Genomic DNA, 26,108 nt, shown 5'->3' on the forward strand with positions numbered 1-26,108 from the left:
AGTTTTATTCTGCTTCACCCCACATTTACCGGGAGCAATGCTAAATAATTATTGCAATTAATGCTAACCAATTAAAAATAGTATGCCATTGATATTATAATTGTAAGTAAAAAATAACTTACTACTTTAAACTTTCTGAATAAAAATTCTTACCTTGCAATAACAGATTCAATTGGCATTATATCAGGCACATAGTGGGCCATGGGGGAAACAAAGTGTCCATCTAGGATCTTACAGTCTGACTGCTCTTCAATCTAAAAGAAAAGCAAGACCAAAATGTATACATACATATAGACTAAGGTCTATCATGCATGTTTTAATATAAAAACGTTCCATTCAATTAAAAATTTTTTCACTGACTACCATGTATTCTTTTGCCCCAGTCAGTTTTCTGAAGCATGGCTCCTCACACACATTTCTTTTCCTTTTACATCCTTTACTACAGGCTAGTTGGAAAAGTAAACTATAAATAAATTGCATTTGTACAAAAGCATGAAATAAGTCAATAAAATACTAGTTGGAAGAATTCAAAAATATCAAAATAAACATAAGAACAATTTACAAAGAAACTGTAAAAATAATTTACTGCAATCAAATAAGGGTTGACTTGATGTTTAAGCAATCCATTGAGACAATGAGTCATGTAAACATTAAATAAGGAGAAATGTATATTTATATTTATAGCAAAGGCATTTGCTAATGTCTGACACCTAAACTTTCCCTTCATCAGTTATTTTTTATAAATAAAAAATCTTTATCAGGTCAGTAATCAAAATTAAATTAGCAGTAAAGCACCACATATTTTCATTAAAATTGTAAACAAAAAATTTTATCTGTGGATACCATATATAACCATCTTATTTTAAAACAAAATTTCTAGCCAGCAATGTCTTATTAAATAATCCACATTTTGTTTTGCATGTGACTTAAAATGCTACTTTATCATGAAGTAAGTTTTAATAAGTTATAACATTATTTTCAATCCTTTATTGGGTCTTGTAAGTCTATCTTTTTTCCCCCCACTCGTTTAAAAGGTTTTTTCTGGTTTTTGGCTTCCAAGTTTTTATTTAAATTCTAGCTAGTTAACATACAGTGCAATATTAGTTTCAGATGTAGAATTTAGTGGTTCATCACTTAACATCAAATACCCAGTGCACATCACAGCAAGTGCCCTCCTTAATCCCCATCACCTGTTTAACCCATTCCTCCATCTGCCTCCCCTCTGGTAGCCATCAATTTGTGTTCTATAGTTAAGAGTCTGTTTCTTGGTTTGCCTCCCTCTCTCTCTTTTTTCCCCTTTGGTTCATTTGTTTCTTAAATTCCACATATGAGTGAAATCACACAGTATTTTTTTCACTGAGCTTAATACTAACTCCATCCACATCATTGCAAATGGCAAGATTTCATTCTTTTTTTATGGTTGAGTAATATTCCAGCGTGTGTGTGTGTGTGTGTGTGTGTGTGTGTGTGTGTGTGTGTGTGTATACCACATCTTCTTCATCCATTCATCAGATGATGGCCACTTGCGCTGTCTCCATAATCTGGCTATTGTAGATAATGCTTATTAGCCTACCTTTCATTTATACCAATATCATGCTGTTTGATCATGCTGCAGCTTTATAATATCTATTGACAAATGACTGAAGTAGGTTTTCCTTATCACTCTTCTTTTTTAGGTGTTCCTGATCTGATTATACTTTCATGATTCTTCCCAAAATAATTTTAAGATCATTTTACAGACTTTAGTTCTAAATTGAGTATTTTAATTAGGATTGCACTGCATTTTTTCAAAATGGTAAGGAGACCTGATGTGTACAATATGAATTTATATGATTTAGAATAATAAACTATTTGATAAAGGAGGCAGCACAGATTAATGTGAAAGGGAGTAATAATCCCACAAATAGTGTTGGGACAAATGGCAACTTGGTAAGAAAAAAAAGCAATTTAGAACCATAAGTAATATAGACTGAAAAATTAAACCAGCTATAACTCAACAATAAAAAGATGAATAACCCGGTTAAAAATAGGCAATGATTTCATAGATGTCTCCAAAGAAGATATACAAATGGCCATTAAGCACATGAAAAGATGCTCAACATCACAGTTATAAGGGAAAGGCATATTGAAAACCACAATAAAATACTTCACACCCATTAGGATGACTATTTAATACAAATATTAGTGCGAATGTGGACAAATTGGAACTATTATACACTACTGGTGGGAAAAGTAAAATGGTGCACTTTGGAAAACAGTTCTTAGTTTGTCAAAAAGTTAAGTACAGAATTACCATATGACCCAGAAATTCCACTACTAGATTAATATCAAAAAAATTCAAAACATATATACACAAAAACAATTGAACATGAATGTTCACAGCCTTATTGATAATAGTCAAAGAACAGAAACAATCCATATGGTCATTAGCTGATAAATGGATAAACAAAATGTCACATATCTATACAATGGAATATTATTTAGCAATAAAAAAGAAGAAGGTAATGTTACATAACATGGATGAACCAAGAAAATTTGCTAAGTGAAATAAGCCAGACACAAAGACCTCATATTATATGATTCCATTTATATGAAAAGTCTAGAATAGGTCCATTGAGATAGCAGATTAGTGGCTGCTAACAGGTGGGAGGCTGGGGAAGTAGGAAGTAACAGCTAATGGGTACACAGTTTCTTTTTGAGGAGATAAAAATGTTCTGGAATTGGCTAATGATAGTGGTGATGTTTGCACATCTTAGGAAGAATAATAAAAGAACAACAACACTTAACTGCACACCTTAAAAAAGGTGAATTTCATGGCAGGTGAATTTTACCTCAATTTTTAAAAACCAAAAGAGACAGTAATGGGAACAATAGGGGAAGAGGAATGGATGCATCCCCAAATCTTAACAGTAATTTTTCCTTGGGATACAAATAGAATTAAGCAGTGGAAAGTGACAGAAAGTTAGCTTTTTGATTTTTTACTTGGTATGCTTTTAATTTATTTTAAGCCTGTGATTTATAATAGAATAAAAAAACCAGGTAAATAGTAACATTTAGCAAAATTTGAGGGAGAAATGTTCTAAATCCAGAAGCTATAGAAAGAAGAGCTATATGGTATGGATGAGGGATTTCCAATTTATAAAATTTTGTTTTTAGCAGTGGAACTGTTTTGAAAAATGAAATCCTCTAAGGATATCCAATACATATAAGAGATGAAAATAGAGTTACTTTGGTTGAAGGGCAATGAGATATGAAGGCTTTGCATTTGTACCCCTTCCCCAACAATACTTCAATTATCCAATTATATAATCCTAGAACTGTTTTACAGAAAAACATGGTTGCTAAAAAACAACACTATTTCAAATATATTCTCTAATTTTCTCTAATATTACTGCGTTTTCTTTCTACCATTCTTTCACCAATTAGTTCCCATAACATTTCCCTGATGTTATTTAATAGGCGTTTTGGTTAACAACTTCTCATGTGCTGATTCTCCAAGTAGAATACTTCCCTGTATTACTCATAATTCTTCTTAAATATTTTAATCCTTCTGATCCTAAAGATACAAAATGAGGCTCAAAAAGATGAAGCCTTAAATATTTTCTTCTGTTCAAGCAAGTACTAAATATATGCTCTCATATACATGATTACAATTATTATAAGCATCCTATTAGGATACATATGGTATTTATTTTAATCATATTAAATGAAAAGTCTATACTGTACTCATGTTTTAGTGTTTGTTATTATACTCCAATATTCAACTTATTCTTTTTTTAAGCTTTATTTTATTATTATTATTATTTAAGATTTTATTTTCAAGAATGTCTACACCCAGCATGGGCTTGAACTCACTCCACTGACTGAGCCAGCCAGACACCCCTCAACCTATTCTTGACACATATTTATGTTAAACCAGAATTTCTGTAATTGCATTTCTTTCATTTAAATACCTTATCAATGTGTACTGGGTAATCACTTGAAACCAGATTCTGACATCTTTCTCGATTTCCAATCATCTTTCTGAATTCGAAGAGTCTATTAGGATAAGGGGGGAAAAAGGGAAAATTCAATATGCCCATTATACAGGGAGTGATGTATAATGCTGAAAAATTTGCAAGTCCAGTTCATAAGCTATGTTAAAATTTAATTCAAATCATTAGAGAAAAAGATGAGGCTACTGGTTTTTATTCAAGCTGGACATCTTATCCATAAAACATTTAAGAAATATGGTTCAGAAAGCAATTAACATATGCAATACTCAAAATTAAAGGCATAAATCCTGAAAATTCATTTTCTTAAGTCCAGATACTTCTATGACCTATAGTATATCCCAGCTTTATAGTCATTACAAATTCAATATACATGAGGAAGCTCTATCCCTGGAAACTATAAGCAACTTAAAAATAATTAAAGTTCAAAATCTACTTTGTATTTGAGAGCTCTTTATTTTTAATTTTAAAATTACTTTAAAAATAATTTATGGTTATATAAGATAAAACAGAAATAATTAAAGACAGAAGAGAAAAAGAAGCAATTTAATATTTTATATACTTTAATGCTTAATTTGTCAATCACTTCATATTTATAACAAAGGATTGTATCACTGAAAAAAATTTTTTAATTTTTTTTACTAAAACAAATTTAGAATAAACATTAAGAAAAAAATGGTTACCTTTTGAGATCCTCTGGCCTCCCCCATCCTCTGATAAAAAGTTTTGTGAGGAGAAGTCTCCGGTATAGAATATCTAACTTGCTGACACCCATTAGTAACAAACAAACATCTATGAAACAAAATTTAAAATAACTTTAAAATATTTTATTTTAGGCACTAGGTCAATTTCCTAGCCATCTCTTTAAATATCAGGTAAAAATTACAGATTGATCTACTCTCCTTGGAACTTTGCAACTTTCAAACATACTATCCATCTATCTGTGTATATTTATTTTATTTTAGGAAGAGTGTGCATGTGCGAGTGGGGGAGGGGCATAGGGGGGAGGGGTAAAGGGAGGGAGAGGGAGAGAGAGAGAGAGAGAGAGAGAGAGAGAGAGAGAGAGAGGCAGGGGGAGGGAGAGAGAGAGACAGACAGACAGACAAAGAATCTTAATCTCTGTTCAGCATGGAGCCTGATGCTGGGCTCCACCCCACGACCCTGGGATCATGACCTCAGCCAAAATAAAGAGTCCAACACTCAAGCAACTAAGCCACCCAGGTGCCACATATATATGCGTGCGTGCGTACGTGCATGCGTGCGTGTGTGTGTGTGTGTGTGTGTGTGTGTTTAATGTATTTATTTTGAGAGAGAGCAAGTGAGCATGAGCAGGGCCGGGGCAGAGGGAGGAAGACAGAGAATCCCAAGCAGGCTCCCTGCTGTTAGTTCAGAGGCCGACGTGGGGCTCACATTCGTAAACTAAACAGTGAGATCATGACCTTAGCCCAAACCAAGAGTTAGATGCCTAACCAACTGAGCCAGCAGGTGCCAATATACTGTATATTTTTAACTATAGTTACCATAATGTACATTACACCCCCAGAACTATTTATCTTACAGATCTTAAAAATATTCATTGCAAGAAAAAAATGTGCAACTATATTTGGTGATGGATGTTAAACTTATTGTGATAATCATTTCACAATATATACGTAAGTCAAATCATTACGCTGTAAGTTTTAAATTAATACAATGTTACATATTAATTATATGTCAATAAAACTGGAGAAAAAATTTAAGATTGAGATTAAACTATGTACCTTAAATTTATTCTCTCAGATATAAGACGTGAAATATAGACAAAAGGAACTGGGATGAAAGTAGAGAAGATAAACTGTGTATTCTTTTAGGGTAAGGTCTTCCCACCTTCAGCACAGCAACTAACACTCAATATTTATTGGATAACAATAGCTGTAGCTATTACTTATGTAGTACTGTACAATCTGCCACGCATCATTTTGTAAAAATACAAACACATACACATACACATTCTTGTTTAAACCTCCCAACAACTTTATGAAGAAGGATCTACTATCCCAACTGAAGCACGGAGAAAATAGGTGATTTATTTAAGATCACAGAGCTAGTGGTAGGTAGAGCTAAAACTGAATCCCAGGCACACAGCAAGATCTAACTACTATTCTACATTGCCTGTCTACTAAACTATGATTCGTGAAAACTTTGTACCACTTATTTAACTTTCCCAAATATTTCTAAAGTGTTTTTTTTTATTTTATTTTATTTTTAAATACCTGCCTGTCTTTTCAAATGGAATGGTGTAGTTTTGATTTGTGGGCAAAATGTGATTCATTTTCAGGGTTTATTCTACCTAGAAAAATGGAAAATAGAAATGTGCATTTCTATCAGTGAGCTTTAGTAAGTACTTATCTATTATTTTGAATGTTTTAATGGAACCACCACTTATGTTTTATACTTTTGCTCTTTGATTTGTAACAAAATACAAGTTTAACTTAATGTTCCTCTTTGTTTACATAGGTATACAACCCAAACTACCATTAACTGGGCTGGTACTTTATTGTTTTTACGACTGGACCAGCAAAACCAAATCATTCATAATGCCTTTCACAATTCTTAGGACCAAGAACAAACAATTACTAGATAATGTACTTGTTAAGCAATACAGTATAAAGACAGAGAGTACAGTATTTAGTACTTCTTAATACCACTCTCTTTTTGCCGATTTTCATGTGTTAATCAATTTTTATTCCTTTTTTTAATTTTTTTAAAAAAATTTTATCCACCTTTGAGAGAGAGACACACACACACAGACTGCAAGTGGGGGAGGAGCAGAGAGAGAGAGGGAGACACAGAATCCAAAGCAGGCTCCAGGCTCTGAGGTGTCAGTGCAGAGCCTGACATGGGGCTTGAACTCGCGAGCGGAGAGATCATAACCGAGCTGAAGTCTGATGATTAGCCGACTGAGACACCCAGGCGCCCCAATTAATTTTTAACCTTGATTAAAATTTGGTTTTGGCATAATAATGTTATGGAAAAGAAACCATAATGCATATCCAGCTTTGTTTATTATACTACTTGTATCTACCACTATAAATAGATAAACGTATTCTGGTTACCAGAGTCCAGTAAATTATCATCATTTAGTTTCCCAAAAATGCAAGTTTCTGAACTTTTAAGAATATTACTTTTTTCATTTAAGCAACAAATATTAAGTGCTTACTATATGTAAGCATTATTTTAGGTCCTGTGCTATAAGATGATCAAGGCACATTCTTCCTTTCACAGATCTTGTATTTTCATGTAGGAAAAATATTTTTTTTAAAAAGCAAAGAATAGATGATGACAACACTATAAAGATAATATAACAAGAGAGTGTGATAAAGAAGACTCCTTTGATTGTCAAAAAAAAAGCCCCACTTAACCAAAGAGGTAACATTTAAGCCAAGACCTACATAAGAAGAAGCAGCAGCCAAAACTTTAAACTGCAAATCTCATTAAAATTATATACTTCCTGAAGTCTACTCATGGACAATGTTCCAATAAAATTTGTAAAAACTATCTAGTCGGTTGGTAAAGCACAGGAATAGATAATTTATGTAAGAGGAAAGGCAAAAGAAAATGATCACATGCTCTCTTCTTTGCTATTTCACAGATTCTCACTGCAACTTTTTTAAGTAGGCTTCATGCCCATCACTGAGCCCAATGTGGAGCTTGAACTCATGACCCTGAGATCAAGACCTGAGATGAGTCAGATGCTTAACTGACTGAGCCTCCCAGGCACTCACTCATTTAACATTTTTAAATTCAAACAATAGAGAAGGAGATACAGTAAAGAGAGGAAGAATAGTCTTGTTCCCATTACTTCCTTCTACTTTTCAGAGATACTTAGTGCTAACAGTCTGGAATTTGTTTTCCTTGATATTATTTACTTACCTACACAAACTCAAAACTTAGGAGGGGCACCTGGTTGGCTCAGTCAGTTAAGTGTCCGACTTCAGCTCAGGTCATTATCTCCCAGTTCGTGAGTTTGAGCCATGGAAAGGGCTCTGTGCTGACAGCTTATAGCTTGGAGTCTGTTTCAGATTCCTTGTCTCCCTCTTTCTCTGCCCCTCCCCCACTTGTACTCTGTCTCTGAGTCTCTCAAAAATAAACGTTAAAAAAATTTTTTTTAATTAAAAAACTTAGTTTTGGCAGGATTCAAACAACATAAAAATATATAGAGCAAAGCTGAGAAGTCTCTCTTTACTCCTGTGAAGCTTCCTCTCTTCCCAAATGGTGACCATTGTTTTTAATGTTATATACCTGTGAGCCCTATCCATTTATACATGTACACATATTTTAGGAGTTTTGGGTGTTTTTTTTTTTTTTTTTTTTTAAGACAGAAGGGACCAACTTCATATTTGTCTTTTTCCAATGTTCTTCCTCACCATGCTGATTTATAGGACCGCCTCATTTTTTTCTAATAATAGGTGAGTTCAGCCCATTTATATTTATTATGATACCTTTTGGGTTAGGTTTTGTTCCATTTTTGGTTTTATTGATTTTTTTGGTTTTTAAAAATTATTCACATTTAATTGTTTTACATTTGAGTATATATAAATTTGAAAGAGAGATATTTAAGGTTCAGTATGTCAAAATGGCTAAGAGCATACACTTTTCCCTTGGTTGAATCCTCTACCATGTGACTGCGCAAGTTGCTTATCCTTTCTGTCATATATCTGTGAGTCATCTGTAAAATGGGGATAATGACAGTACTTACCTGTAAGGATTGGTATGAGAAGTAAGTGAGTTACTTGGGCTCCTGGGTGGCTCAGTTGGTTAAGCATCCCACTTCCGCCCAGGTCATGATCTCATGGTTTATGAGTTTGAGCCCCCCCTCAGGCTCTCTGCTGTCAGCACAGAGCCCGCTCCAGATCCTCTGATCCCCTCTCTCTGCCTCTCCTCTGCTTATATGTGCATGCATCCTTTCTCTCTCTCAAAAATAAACATTTAAGGAATAGAAATAAAAATAAATAAAATGAGTTACTATTTATGAAGCACTTAAACAGTACTTTGAAATTTAAGTGCTATACCTGCCAATACCAACAATATTACTGATTATCACCTATTGCTAATAGCAACAATATTACTGATTATCCTTATTGTGGGGTCTCCCAAATGGATGGTGGGGGGCACCAAATATGGGGCAACCCGACTGGGTGGAAGCCAGCAGTACAAAAGGTGAAAGAATTCATCCAAGGCAGAACAATGGAGACAGACGTTTATGAATACACTCACTGCAAGGAAGCTGCAGGCAGGATAGCAAAACAGAGACTGTCTGCCATGAGGCTGTGGTGGGGAGCCATAGTTTTAGGGCAGAGTGAGGGAGCCTGGGAACATATGTAATTTTCCCATTTTTGGTAATCTTAGGAACTGTGCCTGGTTGTAATTGGTCAGTTAGAGTCTAAGGCTATTACAAGGTGGTCTAATGGGCCTATGTGTTCAGCCAGGGGTCACTGTGGGCCCTTCTACCTTACTCGGGTTTCCATTATTTAAGTTGGTTGCCCAAAAGTGGTCTCTACCCTTATAACTTTATTTAATACTTAAACCTATACTTCCATGTTCTACACAGTATTTGTTAATTCCAGATATAAATAATGGTGGATATATTTACTCCCTTCTCTCCACCACTCAATTTTTGTTGATATTTTTTCATATGCTTATCTAAGAACCTTTAGGTATATTAGTATCTCTAGCCTGATATATTTGCTTTAAAAGATATCTCTGACACTAACTGTGAAACTTGATTCACAGCAAAAAAGCTTTTACCATTCTATTAATTTTAAAAATTAGCTTTACATGCATTCTACAAATTTTCTAAAATGTTTATATAATCAAACCAATCCATCTCACCACACCTTAACACACTGGAAGAAGGGTATGATTCAATTTTTTTAATGTTACATCTCCCCCCCCCCCCCCTTTTTTTGGTAGTTTTAAGTTTATATTTAAACTCCAGTTAGTTAACATACAGTGTAATATTAATTTCGGGTGTAGAATTTAGTGATTCATTACTTACATACAGCACTCACTACTCATCACAAGTGCCCTCCTCACTACCTATCACTCATTTTCCTGTCATTGGAGAACACTATAAAATATTTTTTTATTAACCAAATTTCTAGAAACATTATTTTTTTCTCTACTGCTAATTGCTATTTTTTAAACCTAGAATTCTTTTATAAACATAGATCTAGTTCTAAAACCTACATTCCATTTTTACTTTTTTTATTAAAAAATTTTTTTTAATGTTTACTTATTTTTGAGAGCGAGTGAGTGGGGGAGGGACAGAGAGAGAGGGAGACACAGAAACTGAAGCAGGCTCCAGGCTCTGAGCTGCCAGCACAGAGCCCAAAGTAGGGCTTGAACCCATGAACCGTGAGATCATGACCTGAACCGAAGTCTGGCACTTAACCAACCGAGCCACCCAGTTGCCCTACATTCCATTTTTAAAACCCCTTTTAAGTAGCTTTTACAAACTGTTGTTTTACTGTTTATACGTCTACAATGAACTTTTCATTTACATTCCAATTATGTTTGTCATAACTTATACGATATCCTATTTGTAATGTAACCAATAGTGTGTTTAATTCACATATTAACTTAGTAACACTGTTATTATTTTTTTAGCCTTTTCATCCAGTTTTCTTTATTTCCTCCATTAATATTTTATTCTGTCCTTTAAGTATTTTTATTAAACATGTTACATGACTAATAAATTATTTAGTATTTGTGATAACTACTATGAATATGATTCCTTTTTCTTTTTTCTTAAACAGGATTTTTTGTAGATTTTTTTAAAATTAGAATTTATTTATTTAATTCAATTTAGTTAACATACTGTGCAGTATTGGTTTCAGGAGTAGAACCCAGTGATTCACCACTTATATACAACACCCAGCGCTCATCCCACAAGTGCCCTCCTTAATGCCCATCATCCACTTAGCCCAATCCCCCAACTACCTCTCCTTCAGCAACCCTGTTTATTCTCTGTATTTAAGAGTCTCTTGGGGAGTCTGGGTGGCTCAGTCAGTTGGGCATCCAGCTCCGGCATAGGTCATGATCTCATGGTTTGTGAGTTCAAGCCCCGCGTTGGGCTGACTGCTGAGCCTGGAGCCTGCTTCGGATTCTGTGTCGCATTCTCTCTCTGCCCCTCCCCCACTGGTGTGCACGCGCGCGCGCGCGCGCGCGCGCTCTCTCTCTCTCTCTCTCTCTCAAAAATAAATAAATGTAAAAAAAAAAAGTCTCTTATGGTTTGTCTCCCTGTTTCTAATCTTATTTTTCCTTCTCTTCCCTATGTTCATCTGCTGTATTTCTTAAATTCCACATGAGTGAAATTGTATATTTGTCTTTCTCTGACTTATTTCACTTATCATAATACACTTAGGTCCCATCCATGATGTTGCCAAGGGCAAGATTTCATCCTTTCTGATTGCCAAGTAGTATTCCATTCTATATATACATTTACACCTCTTCTTTGTTTTTTAGTATTTATTTTTGAGAGAGACAGAGCGTGAGCAAGGGACGGACAGAGAGAAAGGGAGACACAGAATCCAAAGAAGGTTCCAGCCTCTGAGCTGTCAGCACAGAGCCTGAGCGAGGCTCGAACCCATGAACCATGAGATCATGACCTGAGCTGAAGTTGGATGCTTAACCAACTGAGCCACCCAGGTGCCCTTACTACCTCTTCTTTATCCATTCATCAGTCAATGGACATTTAGGCTCTTTCCATAATTTGGCTATTGCTGATAGTGCTGCTATAAACATGGGGATGCATGTACCCCTTCAAATCAGCATTTTTGTATCCTTTGGATAAATACCCAGTAGTGCAATTGCTGGGTCATAAGGTAGTTCTGTTTTTAATTTCTTGAGGAACCTCCATACTGTTTTCCAGAATGGCTGCACCAGTTTGCATTCCCACCAACAGTGCAAAAGGGTTCCCCCTTCTCCGTATCCTTGCCAACATCTGTTGTTTCCTCAACTGTTAATTTTAGCCATTCGGGCAGGTGTGAGGAGGTATTTCATTGTGCTATTGATTTGTATTTCTCTGATGATGAGTGATGTTGAGTATCTTTTCGTGTATCTGTTAGCCATATGGATTTCTTTAGAAAAATATCTATTCATGTCTTTTGTCCATCTTCACTGGATTATTTGTTTTTTGGGTGTTGAATTTGGTAAGTTCTTTTTTTCTTAATTTTTTTAAATTTACTTATTTTGAGAGAGACAGAGATAGCACAAGTGGTGGAGGGGCAGAGAGAGGGAAACAAAGAATCCCAAGCAGGCTCTGCACTGCCGCCTGGAGCCTGATGTGGTGCTCGAACTCACGAAACTGTGAGATCATGACCTGAGCCGAAACCAAGAATCAGATGCTTAACGGACTGAGCCACCCAGGCACCCTGAATTTGGCAAGTTCTTTACAGATTTTGGATACTAACACTTTATCCCATATGTCATTTGCAAATACCTTCTCCCATTCCATCAGTTGCTTTTTAGTTTTGTTGATTGTTTCCTTTGCTGTGCAGAAGCTTTTTATCTAGCTGAGGCCCCAACAGTTCATTTTTGCTTTTGTTTCCCTTGCCTCCGGAGATGTGTTTAGTAAAAAGTTGCTAAGGCCAATGTCAAAGAGATTGCTGCCCTCTAGGATTTTGGTGGTTTCCTGTCTCAAATTTAGGTCTTTCATCCATTTTGAGTTTGTGTATGGTGTAAGAAAGTGCTCCGGTTTCATTTTTTTGCATGTTGGTGTCCAGTTTTCCCAGAACCATTTACTGAAGAGACTTTCTTTTATCCACTGCATACTCTTTCCTCTATTGTGTTCAATTGATCTATGTGTCTTTTTTTGTGCTAGAACCAGTCTGGATGATTACAACTCTGTAATACAGTTTAAGTCCAGAGTTGTGATGACTCCAATTTTGGTTTTCTTTTTCAACATTACTTTGGCTATTCAGGGTCTTTTCTGGTTCCATACAAATTTTAGGATTGTTTGTTCTAGTTTTGTGACCAATGCTGGTGTTATTTTGATAGGCACTGAACTGAATGTGTAGACTGCTTTGGATAGTACAGACATTTTAACAATATTTGCTCTTCCAATCCATGAGCATGGAACGTTTTCCCATTTCTTTGTGTCTTCTTCAATTTCTTTCCTAAGCTTTTTTCCAGCAAACAGATCTTTTACCTCTTTGGTTAGTTTTATTCCTAGGTTATCTTCTGGGTTTTGTTGCAATTGTAAATGGGATTGATTCCTTGATTTCTCTTTCTGTTGCCTCATTATTTGTGTATAGAAATGCAACAGATTTCTGTATGTTGATTTTATATCCTGTGGCTTTGCTGAATTCACGTATCAGTTCTAGCAGTTTTTTGGTGGAGTCTTTCAGGTTTTTCCACAAAGAGTTGTCTGTGAAGAGTGAGAGTTTGACTTCTTTCCTGATTTCTTTTTGTTATCTGACTGCTGAGGTGAGGACTTCCAGTACTATGTTGAACAACAGTGGTGAGAGTGGACATCCCTGTCATGTTCCTGACCTTAGGGGGAAAGCTCTAGGTTTTTCCCCATTGAGGATGATATTAGTTGTGGGCCTTTCATTTATGGCTTTTATGATGTTGAGGTATGTTCCTTCAATCCCTACTTTCTTGATATTTTTTATCAAGAAAGGATGCTGCATTTTATCAAATGCTTTTTCTTTTCCTATTGAAAGGATCATATGGTTCTTATCTTTTCTTTTATTAATTTGGTGTATCACATAGATTTTTTGCAAATATTGAACCACCCCTGCAGCCCAGGAATAAATCCCACTTGATCATGGTATATATAATTCTTTTAATATGCTGTTGGATTTGATTTGCTAGTATCTAGTTGAGAATTTTTGCATCCAGTTTCATCAGATATTGGCCTGTAATTCTCCTTTTAAGTGGGGTCTTTGGTTTCAGAATCAAGGCTATGCTGGCTTTATAGAATGGGTTTAGAAGCTTCCCTTCTATTTCTATTCTATTTTTAAAACCCCTTTCAAGCAGCTCTTAGAAAGTGTTGTTTTAGTGTTTAAATGTCTACAATGAGTTTTTCATTTACATCCTACTTATGTTTGCCATAACTTATAAAATCTCCTATTTGTAATGTAACCGATACTGTGTTCAATCCACATATTAACTTACTAACACTGGGTGCACCTGGATGGTTCAGTCAGTTAAGTGTCCAGCTTTAGCTCAAGTCGTGATCTTGCCATTCCCAAGTTCAAGCCCTATGTCGGGCTCTGTGCTGACAGTTTGGAGCCTAGAGCCTGTTTCAGATTGTGTGTCTCCCTCTCTCTTTCTGCCCCTCCTCCACTCACGTTTTCTGTGTCTCTCTTTCAAAAATAAAAATAAATTTTTTTTTAACTTAGTAGCAGTGTTATTATTTTTTTAGCCTTTCCATCCAGTTTTATTTTCTCTATTAATATTTTATTCTATTCTTTACGTATTTTTATTAAACATGTTACATGATTACTATATTTAGTATTTGTGATAACTACTATGAATATGATTCCTTTTTCTTTAAAAAACTTTTTTTTTATTTTTTTGAGAGAGAGACAGAGACAGAGCATGAACAGGGGAGGGGAAAAGAGAGAGAGAGGGAGACAAAGAATCCAAAGCAGGCTCTAGGCTCTGAGCTGTCAGCACAGAGCCCGACATGGGGCTCAAAATCACAAACTGTGAGATCATGACCTGAGCCGAAATCAAGAGTCAGATGTTTAACCGACTGAACCACCCAGGCACCCAAGGATTCCTTTTTCTTTATTTTTTTAAAATTCTTTTTTAATGTTTATTTATGAGAGAGACAGAGACAGAATGCGAGTGGGTTAGGGGCAGAGAGAGAGGGAGACACAGAATCCAAAGCAGACTCCAGGTTCCGAGCTGTCAGCATAGAGCCCGATCTGGGGCTCAAACTCACAAGCTGTGAGTCTGAGATCATGAGATCATGAGATCATGACCTGGGTCGAAGTCGGATGCTCAACGGACCGAGCCACCCAGGTGCCCCAGGATTCCTTTTTCTTTAGATGAATATTACTATATCATAAGAAAGTGTTTTATTCTAGATTTTTTCCATCAATACCATGACTTTTGTATTAGAACTGCTTTCCATGAATGAGCATATCAAATAGTTAGGGGAGACTTATTCCTCTGTAATGGAATATGCCTGTCTCTACAACAGCATTCTCTCCTTCCAGTTTCATACAGGCTGAGCCATATCAGAAAGCCAGGATCACAAGTCATAAAGTGAAAAAGTTCCATTCATGTTACCAACTTCCAGGATTATGCTTCTTAAACTAGTATCCTAAGGAATTTTACAAACTTGCCTTTAATTTTTTAAAATATTTATTTATTTTTGAATGGCAGAGACAGAATGCAAGTGGGGAAGGGGGTAGAGAGGGAGGGTGACAGAGAATCTGAATCAGGCTCTGCACTGACAGCAGAGACCCAATGCAGGGCTCAAACTCACAAACTGAGAGATCATGACCCAAGCCAAAGTTGGATGCTTAAATGACCAAGCCACCCAGGTGCCTCTACAAGCCTGCCTTTAAAACAGATTTCTCATTATACAGTTAAAACCTTGGTTTGCAAGCATAATTTGTTCCAGAAACATGCTTGTAATCCAAAGCACTCGTATATCAAAGCGAATTTCAAGAACCATTGGCTCAGCTGTGATCATGTGACATTTGGCATCACATACTACTTGTTGTAAGACATCGCTCACTTTTCAAGTTAAAACTAATTAGAAATGTTTGCTCATCTTGCAAAACACTTCCAGAACAAGTTACTTACGATCCAAGGTTTTACTGTATTTGATTAATATTTTTCCAAGATTTCTTTTTTTAAATGTTTATCCATTTTGAGAGAGAGCACATGCGTCCATGTGCTAGCGTAAGTGGGGGAGGGGCGGGGGGAGAGGGAGAGGGAGGGAGGGAGGGAGAGAGAGAGAGAGAGAGAGAGAGAGGGAATATCCCAAGGAGGCTTCACACTGTCAGCACAGAGCTTGATGGGGGGCTGGAATTCACAAACCATGATATCATGACTGGAGCTAAAATTAAGAGTCAGACACTTAACTGACTGAACCACCCAGGTGCCCCCAAGATATCTTTTTTTTTTTTGAATATTTATTTTTAAGGGAGAAAGAGAGTGAGGGGAAGGGACAGAGAGAGAGAATCTCAAGCAGGCTCTGCACCTTCAGCCCTGAGCCTAACGTGGGGCTTGAACTCACAAACTGTGGATCATGACCTGAGCTGAAATCAGGAGTCAGATGCTTTAACCGACTGAGCCACCCAGGCGCCCCTTGACATATCTTTAATAGTACACCTAGTTTGGACAGAATATTTATCTGAAAATGAAAAAAAAAAAAAAACCTAAAGAATATTAAAAAAAAATTGTACTAAATATATCCAATTACAAAATGATACCTTATAGAATTCTGCATGGAAAAACATACAGTAAAAACTTGGTTTGTGAGCATGATTTCATTCCAGAAACATGCTTATAATCCAAAGCACTTGTATATCGAAGCGAATTTCAAGAACCATTGGCTCAGTTGTGACCATGTGACATTTGGCATCACATACTACTCACATTGCAAGACATCGGTTGTTTATCAAGTTAAAATTTATTGGAAATGTTTGTCTTCTGGAACGCTCGCAGAACAAGTTACTCACAACCCAAGGTTTTACAGTATTTTTTTTTAATGTTTATTTATTTCCTGGGGGTGTGGGGGGACACAGAGAGCGGGATAGATTCCCAAGCAGGTTCCATGATCAGCATGGAGTGGGACATGGGCCTCAGTCCAATGACTGTGAGATCATGACCTAAGCCAGTATCAATGGTTACACACTTAACCAACTGAGCCATCCAGGTGCCCCCTGCATGGAAAAATATTAAATAAACGATATAAACATAAAATCTTAGTTTCTGTTGTAACATGTTTACAAATAGTATCTCAAAAGAACAATGTTACATATAAAACAGAGGAGAGATCCTGCAAACTTTTCTATAAAGAGTTAGATAGTAAATATTATAGACTTTGCTAGCTAAGAGGTGAACTCAAAGGTATTATGTAGGTATACAAAATCACAAAAAAGAAAACTAATATTCACAAAATTTTACTGAGGAAATTCAAAATATGATAATAATAGGTAATCTTTTATACTATATGTCTATTAATGAAAAGACTGAATTTTTTTTTCTTGGGATTTTGTTTAAAGTGGGTTCAATGTTAATGCCCCATCACTAAATTGAGCACTAGCGTTTATCTGTACAAACTATTCATAGTTCATGGGCTATACAAAAGCAGACAGGTTGGCCCATAAGCCATAGTTTGGTGACTCCTGGGCTAGAAAATCAAATAAATCATAGATATCTCACAAATGTCACGATAACGTCACAAATGCAAAGATACAACTATAAAATACTGTATTAAAACCATAAATTGTCCAATCTTATAAAATGATATAAATAAAATGTAAATACTGATTTTTATTTTTTGGAAGGGATCTTTTTTTTATGTTTATTTATTTTTGAGAGAGAGAGAGAGAAAGAGAACGAGCAGGAGAGAGGCAGAGAGAGGAGACACAGAATCTGAAGCAGACTCCAGACTCCAAGCTGTTAGCACAGAGCCTGACGTGGGGCTCAAATTCATGAACCGTGAGGTCTTGACCTGATCTGAAGTTGAACACTTAACTGACTGAGCCACCCAGGCACAACATAAATACTGATTTTAAAATAATTAAATATGTCACAAGGTACTCCTAAAATCAGTATTCCATCTAAAACAAACACTAATTATTTAATTAGCCATGTTGTGTCTGCTTTCTTAAAATTTATAGTTTAGTAGCTAACAGATGGAAAAAACCCACCACCATCATTGGTGACCACCAATGATGAATGGATAAACAAAATGTGGTGTATACATACAATGGAATATTATGCAGCCTTAGGAAGGAATGGAATTCTAACATGCTACAACATGGAGGACTTTGAGGACATTACATTACATTCACCTTGGCTAGGTGAAACAAGCCAGTCACAAAAAGACAAATACTGAATGATTCTACTTTTGTGAGGTACATAGAGCAGCCAGATTCATAAATAGAAAGGGGAATTGTAGTTACCAGAGGCTGGGGGGGACAGGGAAGGGGGCCAGGAATATTGTATAATGTATAGAGAGTTTCAATTTGTAAGATGAAGAATTCTATATATGGATGGTGGTACTGTTTGCACAACAGTATGACTGAACTTAATACCACTGAATGTACACTTAAAAACGGTTAAGATGGTAAATTTTATATGATGTGTACCACACATAAATCATTTTATATGATGATTTTACCACAATAAAAAAACTGGGAAAAAATGTAGAAATTGGAGTTGACAGTCTCTCTATAAAATTTTTCAGAAGTAAATTGATACTTCCTTTCCCTCTTGATAACTTTCCCAGTAAGGATAAGTAGTTCATTATCCTATTGTCTAAGAACAGAACTTAAAGCATGTATTATTTATTCTCTTCAACAATATGCCATTGCATAATTTAAATATTTGAAGACCTCACTAAGGCCTTTAAATAGAATAATTTTTTTAATGTTCATTTATTTATTTTGAGAGAGAGTGAGTGAGCACAAGCAGGGTAGGGGAAGAGAGAGGGAGTGGGAATTCCAAGCAGGTTCTGTACTGTCAACGCAGAACCCGATGCAGGACTGGGACTGGACCTCAGCAATGTGAGATCAGGACCTCAACCTGAGCCACTCAGGTGCCACTTTAAATAGAATAATTTGAATAACAAATCACTTTAATTGGTTTTCCCCAACTTCTCACTTCCCCCATCTTGAGGATTAGTTTCAGAGAACCCAGCCTACCTGGGTTTTCTGCTTTCAGGTCTCATCTAGCTTCCATTAAAATGTCAGTTGGGCTCTGTTCTCTTCTGGAAGCTTGAATGGAGAAGAACCTGCTTCCAAGCTCACTCAGGTTGTTGGCAGAATTGATTTGTTTGCAGCTATCAGCCTAAGAGTTTCAATATTTTGCTGTTTGTTAGCCAGAGGCCAACCTCAGTTCCGAAGGGCTATCTATGGTTCCCTACAACACGGCTGTCTTCCATAGGAGTTCACAAAAGGGCAGCTTACTTCTTCAAGGCCAACAGGAGAGTGAGAATGTGCTAGCAAGATGGAATCTAAAATAAAACCTAATGTAACCATAGGAGTGTCATCCCATCAACTTTGCCATGTAACATAACATCATCACAGACCATTTATTTTCTCTATAGTGGGGGAAAAGGATGGGGTTGATGTCTTCCTTTCTAGCATCCGTGGCATCAACAGCAATTAGCAGATTCCCCGTTAGTATTAAAAAAAAAAAAAAAAAAAAAAAAAAGCAGGGGCCTGGGTGGCTCAGTTGGTTGAGCATCCAACTTCAGCTCAGGTCATGAGCTGGTGGTTCATGAGCTCGAGCCTCATGTTGGGCTGACTGCTTCAGATCCTCTGTCGCCCTCTCTCTGCCCCTCACCTGCTCACACGTGCTATCTCTCTCAAAACTAAATAGGCATTTTTTTAAAAAAAAGCAAAATTCCAATACTCAAATTTTACAATAAGGAGAAAAGTACTAAACTGCTCATTAGACATCCCATTTTTCTATACAATATTCTTTCTTAGTTGGTAAACAAAGGCAAATATACAAAAGTAAGTTCAAGGGAAGCAGGAAAAGACCTGAGAACAATGAACTCTTCAAATATTTTCTAAAGTACAATGTTTATTAGATGTCTAAGTCATTTAGTCATTTCTAATTTTCAACCCTATAGCAGAAAAGCTTTCCAAATCACTTTCATTCCATATAATATAGGCCTTAACAGTCAGCGCTCCAAATCTGGAACCAGCATACTCCTTGCTATATTAACCTGCCAGTAAGCTACAGAAAGCAAATCAAGAACACACAAAGCCTGCTATAAATTTGGTTATGGAGATTAGGGTTACACAGAACCTCTTAAGTCCAGTTTCAGTTCCAAGAACAATATTAATATTGATTTCTGGGACATTCTAAAACATAAGTCTTCTAAACAGGGCTAACTGGTATCCAATGCCATGAACAAATAAAGTCCAGAGTAGCAATAAGTCCAATTCACCAAAAGGAGGCATCATCTAGAGGCACATCTGATACTTAAAGACTTTATGTCAGGCTGGATTGACACCAGTGAGTTTCTGCAGAGACAGGACCCATTTTTTTTTAAGTATGTATAAAGCCAAACTGATACAAATGTTATCTATAGTTTTATAAAGCCAACACAAAAGGAAACATCAAAGTACTTCTACAAAAACACACTTCAACAAAAGTAGTTCTACTACAGCGCAGAAGAATGAAAAGTCTTTCCTAGAAATGAGCACTATTGCTAAAGTGGCACTCAGAGTCTATATACCATATAGTACTTTTATCTATCACTCTAACAGTTAAGCATTTAAACAATGCAATCCTAATTTTTCCTGGATTTTTATCCTCACAAAGTTAATCCATAAATAGGAAGTTTATCTGTTCATTTTGAGGGGTGGCTATCTATTTTAAGCAGTCATCTAAGGAAATATAACTGGTGGATTGTCTCATATCCTTATGTGAAACATTCAGCAAATAATCTAATCTCTTTTCAAACTTAGTTCTTCTTTTCCATGGGCATTAAAGAAAGTAAGATTTTTAAAAGGTTTTTTAAATATTTACTTTGTTTGGGTACACTGTTCCTAAGAAATGGTTTTCTTTCTTTCTTTCTTTCTTTCTTTCTTTCTTTCTTTCTTTCTTTCTTTTCCCCTATGGTATAATACACAGAGCTTATTTAGATTTCACTTGTTTTACACATAGTCATTCCATGTACTTTTGTGGTCTAAAGTCATCACTTGGAGGTAGCAATGGAAAATAGCAGTGTCAGAAGACCTGGGTTCCTTCACTAGCTATGTGACCTTGAGTAAGCCACCTTAACCTATAAAAGGGGACTAGTATCTGGCCTACTATACACACATAGCAAATTGTTCAATTTATATAAAAATTGATCAACTGTTTTGATATATTTTAAGAGATATAGGAAAAGATTCTTCTTAAAAATATTTTCATAGGAAGGCTGCTGATGAAAAAAAGCACAGGCTTTACACTCAGGAGTCCTGTGTTTCTTGGATTCTAGCTCTGTTACTTATTAACGTATGATCCTAGGCAAATTAATTATTCTCCATGCTTTCAATTTCCTTGTATGCTTGACATAATCCCAACTCAGAGAATTGTTGTAGGGATTAAATGAGGTAATTCAATAATCACTCACTCAACATGTATTTATCTAGCAATCATTCTGCTTGGTGCAATACTAGTTAAAAGTCCCATGTGAAACACACACACACACTGTGCTAGACTACTAGACTTCAGGGTTTCAAAAAAAAGTCAATGATACATTAAAGCAACATTATGGCAAAAACAAAACAAAACAAAACAAAACAAACCTTTTTTTTTTTTTTTTCACCTATGTACTTTTTTGGAACCAGTCATAGGAATCTGGTAAGTTTTTGTGAGCTGTTAGACAAATTTGCAAGACTGAATCCAAGCACAAAGAGTCAAGTCTGGATTCAGAAAATAATTCTGAACTAATAGAAATCACATTTCAAGTCTAGCTGTTCATGTGCCTGACAGGATAAACACAAGAAGGTCACAAAAAAGACAAAGGTTAGAACTGATGGCATTTACCACACAACATATAACTAATATAGGGCCTGGCATAGGGTAACTGCTTATAAATATTGGTTGAAAGAATCGAATTGAATCCCAATTCTGCCACTTTTACACCAAGTGACTCTGAGTAAGTTATCAACTTGTCTGAACCTTAGTTCTCTGAAATATAAATGTGTCTGTTTTATCTATCTCATAGGACAGTTGTTATCAAATGAAATCACATGAGAATGTATTGGCACTAACAAAACAATAATTATGACATATAATGACTACTGGTACTAATTAGTTCAGAAGCCTACTTGTAAGATGCTAATATGTAAGTACAAGGAAATAGAGCATCAAAATCTACTGGGGAAAAAACCCCATATTTTCGAAAAATGTCATCTTTATTATGAAAGGAGCTGGTCACCGCTAAACTGGTGCTGTGCCTTTTCTAACCCGTAGGTTACAGCGGCAGGGTCTGCTGAGTGGCATCGTGCTTGACTGAATCCCCCAGTCGGCGCAGGCAGCAGTAAGATGCCGATTTGAGGGTCCCCACCTTCAGAACCACCATCCAGGCCCAAACAAGGCACTACCGGTAAGATGCCTTTGTAGTTAGCGGAGCGAGAAAACAACAGCACCGAGACAATTCCACCCTCCATAGGGGTAAAGGGACCGCCTGCCAGCCTAACTCACCCGGGTCGGCCAGAGCGCGCCCCCGCGTCTCCAGCCAAGCCCTGCGCCCCCAGTCCCTGCCTCCTGGCACGTACGCAGTGCTGAAGGCTGGGGGAGTGCGGCCTGGACCGGCTACTTACCCAATGGCCGTTCTTAGGGCGCCTGCTGTCCAGCTGGCCGAGCCTCCCGGCACTGTCCTTCCGGGGCTCCCAGGACTTGCCTTCGGTCGGAGCCCCAACTGCAGCGACGCAACCTCTCCAGGCACGTAGGAGCAAGGGGGCGCAGAAAGCGAAGCCTACAGAGAGGGACGAGCCCGGGGCGGGGTAGCCGTTTAGTCACGCCCTTAACCCCTCCCCCGCTGTTCCCCACGAAGTCCTGGGAGGCAACGAGGTACCGATGGACGTAAGAAAGCTAGGACACAGGGCCCCGCCCCTGACCTCTTCCCGCCCTGCCGGGTCCAGACTACGTCGCGACTCCGTCACTGACCTCGGGGCGCTCCACCCACTTCTAGTTGGTGGGCGCGCACGCGCACTTGCCGGCTTCTTTTGACAGCTTTGGCCAAGTGAGAAGGGAGGGGAGCAGGAGGTGTCGCGAGAGTAGGCCTCCGCCTCGTAGGCCGTGTAACTATGGCGAGTCCGGGGATCGACACCGAGCAGGAGCCGCTCTTAGGCGACCGCACACCCGGAAGCAGGTGAGCGGATGTTGGGAGAAAGCCCCCTCATCTTCCTGCGCTATTGGGACTGGCCTCTTTCCTGGCGTCAGCCTTACGGAACCGAAAGATGGGTCTCAGGGCGGCGGGAGGCTGCGGCAGGTCGGGTGAGACAGGCAGATGTGCTCCTGCGCCTGAGAAAAGAGGTCCGCGGTGAGCCAGAGGGTTCTGGTGAAGGTGTCAGAGAAACTCAAACTGCCTTCATTCCAACAGTGTTGCAGCCTTTAAGTGTCTACATTCTGCATTCCTCTACAGAACTCATCACTTTACACCTCTCCCAGAAGTTCCGAAATGAGGGTTTTAATCGATGCTTGAAGATACCTCTCTTAGGTCGCCCTTTATTATTTCCAGTTATTTTAATCCTAGTTTATGGACAGCAATTTAGAATTGTTACAGTTTGTCTCTTACTCCGCAATTAAGAATCTATTTTTGTTTTTAAGAAAATGGAATTAAGTATCATTATGTTTGAAGCCTAATTTATCAAGTAATTTAATGCACAGTTAAGCTGTCAACCACCATGTTAATTTTTGCTCATTTGTCTCTAAAGCACCAAACTTTTATTTTAACCACTTTGTTTGAAACTCTGGACAGTGTATCTCTCTGGTCCCCAGTTTACTAAACGGAATATAGGCATTGCAGATTACCTATATTTTAAATTGAGATCAATACAATTATTATCAATGTTGAAATGTGTCATAATAGAGTGATGTCCTCAGGGCCTATTGAGACATTTTGGACTATTTGCTTCTATATTAGTTTTTTTCTTCTACACTACTTTCTTACACTTCCTTACCAATTTATTCTGCACTTGCTACACTTTTAATGTTTTCTGTTTACTTTTTAGTTTTTCTGCCTATTCTGTTGGTGGCTGACTATTCCCCATAATGTTTTTATTATCTTTTGACAACTTTTGTTTTTGTTTCTGTCAGCAACCTCTCTTCTCCCAACTTTATTTTCAGACTTCTAGTTTGCTGCTATTTTGAAAACCATATCTAAGCTTAATAGAACTATGTGTAGTTAGAATATGGAAGCTATGACTAGGGCTAACGATCTGTCTTATTAGTCAAATGCACGTGTTTCAGTGCATAGATTGCCACATTTGGATTTCTCAAACTTCTGCTTCTTCCAGGTTCTTGGCTATCTTCCAGATAGATTCAGGATCTTTGAGTTAATGGTTAGATGTGGTCTTGCTATACATTCTGTCACTGTGTCCAAATTGCTTTTAAAAAAGGACTTACTTTTGGCTTTGATTATGTCCTTGTGATTGAGGCTCATTAAGGTGCATCTAAATTCAGATGTTCTGTCCATAAACAGTACTTGACTGAGATCCTAGATTTAGCATTTTAAAAATAAGATATTTTGAGAATAATTCAATAAGTATACCATCTTTAAAAATACAGTTGGATTCTCTAGTAAAGTGAACAAATATGTAATGGACAAGCGGTATTCACTTTGAGTAAATTGTAGGAACTTCAGCCTAGTTCACCACCAACTTTTCCTCACTAGGAAGGTTAGTTTTAGTTTATTGGTCTGATGAGTCCTGGGTGGTCTCCACTGACTCTGTCTACAATGTTTGAGAGAACAGAGGTTGGCAAATTTTTTCTGTAAAGGTCCTGATGGTAAATATTTTAGGCTTTGCAGAACAAGAGGCAAAATCAAAGATACAGGTACTTAGATAACAAGAAAGAAAACAAATTCTCACAAAAAATTTGGTAATGAAATTTATAATAAATGAGTAAAATCTTTTTGTAATACAAATCAATGAGGAATAGATTTCAGGGGTGGCATTTTGCTTAACAGAGTTAAAAGTTAATGTTTTCTTTAAAAAAATTTTTTTCTAATGTTTATTTTTGAGAGAAAGAGAGACAGCGTGTGAGTGGGGGAGGGCAGAGAGAGAGGGAAACACAGAATCCAAAGCAGACTCCAAGCTCTGAGCTGTCAGCACAGAACCTGATGCGGGGCTCAAACTCATGAACTGTGAGATCATGACCTGAAATGAAATTGCACGCTTAACCGACTAAGCCACCCAGGCGCCCCAAAAGTTAATGTTTTCTATTAAGTTGATCACAAGTACTCACAAATATGTTCAAATAGTAACAACTATTCTTAGTTCACTGGTGATCTAGAAACAGGTGATAGGCTGGGTTTGGATTGAGGACTATAGTTTGCTGATCCCTTTCCGAGAATATCCTAAAATGTTACAAGTGCTTAAAATTTTTCTTTGCAACTCCAGCGTAATTTCTGTAATACAAATATTGCTATGACTTCTGGTCTTGTAGAGCATATCCTTATAGAACATTCTCAATTTATTTCTGTCTTCTAAATTCTGTACGGTAACACCATTACACTATTCTGTCAGTGAGCACACACTTCTTTCTCTTATCTTCTTTGGATATAGGTTCTTTTTTGCTCTTCAGTAGTTCACAGATGCTCTCTCTAATAAATGTGTAATTTTATTTTCCCCCCAGTAAATCTAGAATCATTTTTTGAAAATAAAGAACTGCTATTTATCCAAGGCTCCTTGTATTAAATAATGATCTATTGAACCTAAATTTGGCACTTTATTTCTGTTAACTTTTATCTAACTTATTTTGGTGACCAATTCACTCCAGCATATCATGAATTCTTTCTAGTTTTTAAGTTACAGGCTTGATACACATATTATCATTTGATGTATTATAGTTTGAAATGAAAGTGTTGAGCGGGACAAAACTCTAACATTATAATTTCACTTAAAGGAGAATCTCAAACGGAGAACTAATATCAGATGACAGCAGTAATAGTCGAAAGGAATCAAAAAGTTAAATTGCCTTGGAAGTGCAGCATTCATTCTTATGCCTTTGAAATACAAGACAGAAACCTTAGAAACTCAGTCTTAGCCATGTGACATGGTTGAATCATCAAAATTAACAAAATACAGTAAAAATTGAAACTTCATTGAAGAACAGCTATACTCCAATGTTCTTACTCTCTCTAACAAAGTAGAAAGATATACTTCTTCACTAAAATTATACTTTTTGAATTAAAAAGAAGGAAAAAGT

The 26,108-nt window shown here is 36.8% G+C and overlaps 2 protein-coding genes across 7 annotated transcripts in view; one reads left to right on the forward strand and one right to left on the reverse strand.

Annotated features, from left to right (window-relative positions):
- ABHD18 (abhydrolase domain containing 18) overlaps nt 1-22,861 on the reverse strand; it is a 49,295-nt gene extending 26,434 nt beyond the window's left edge. The window contains exons 1-5 of one of the 4 annotated variants that reach the window (XM_015541892.2): nt 22,845-22,861; nt 22,499-22,653; nt 4,676-4,784; nt 3,954-4,038; nt 154-254 (exon numbers count right to left, since the gene is read on the reverse strand). In XM_015541892.2, the coding sequence (XP_015397378.1) occupies nt 154-254; nt 3,954-4,038; nt 4,676-4,767 (278 nt within the window). In that variant the 5' untranslated portion in view covers nt 4,768-4,784; nt 22,499-22,653; nt 22,845-22,861. Of the gene's footprint in view, nt 1-153; nt 255-3,953; nt 4,041-4,675; nt 4,785-22,498; nt 22,756-22,795; nt 22,812-22,844 lie in introns of those variants that run through there. The other 3 variants (XM_042983933.1, XM_042983934.1, XM_042983935.1) reach the window with 3 other exon arrangements.
- MFSD8 (major facilitator superfamily domain containing 8) overlaps nt 22,861-26,108 on the forward strand; it is a 69,715-nt gene continuing 66,467 nt past the window's right edge. The window contains exon 1 of one of the 3 annotated variants that reach the window (XR_006216785.1): nt 22,861-23,049. Coding sequence is in view for 1 of the 3 variants with exons in the window: in XM_042983930.1 (XP_042839864.1) it covers nt 22,985-23,049 (65 nt within the window). In the remaining 2 variants the exon portion in view is untranslated. The remainder of the gene's footprint in view (nt 23,050-26,108) is intronic. The other 2 variants (XM_042983930.1, XM_042983931.1) reach the window with 2 other exon arrangements.

This window comes from Panthera tigris, chromosome B1 (genome assembly GCF_018350195.1).
Source record: "Panthera tigris isolate Pti1 chromosome B1, P.tigris_Pti1_mat1.1, whole genome shotgun sequence".
Taxonomy (NCBI): domain Eukaryota; kingdom Metazoa; phylum Chordata; class Mammalia; order Carnivora; family Felidae; genus Panthera; species Panthera tigris.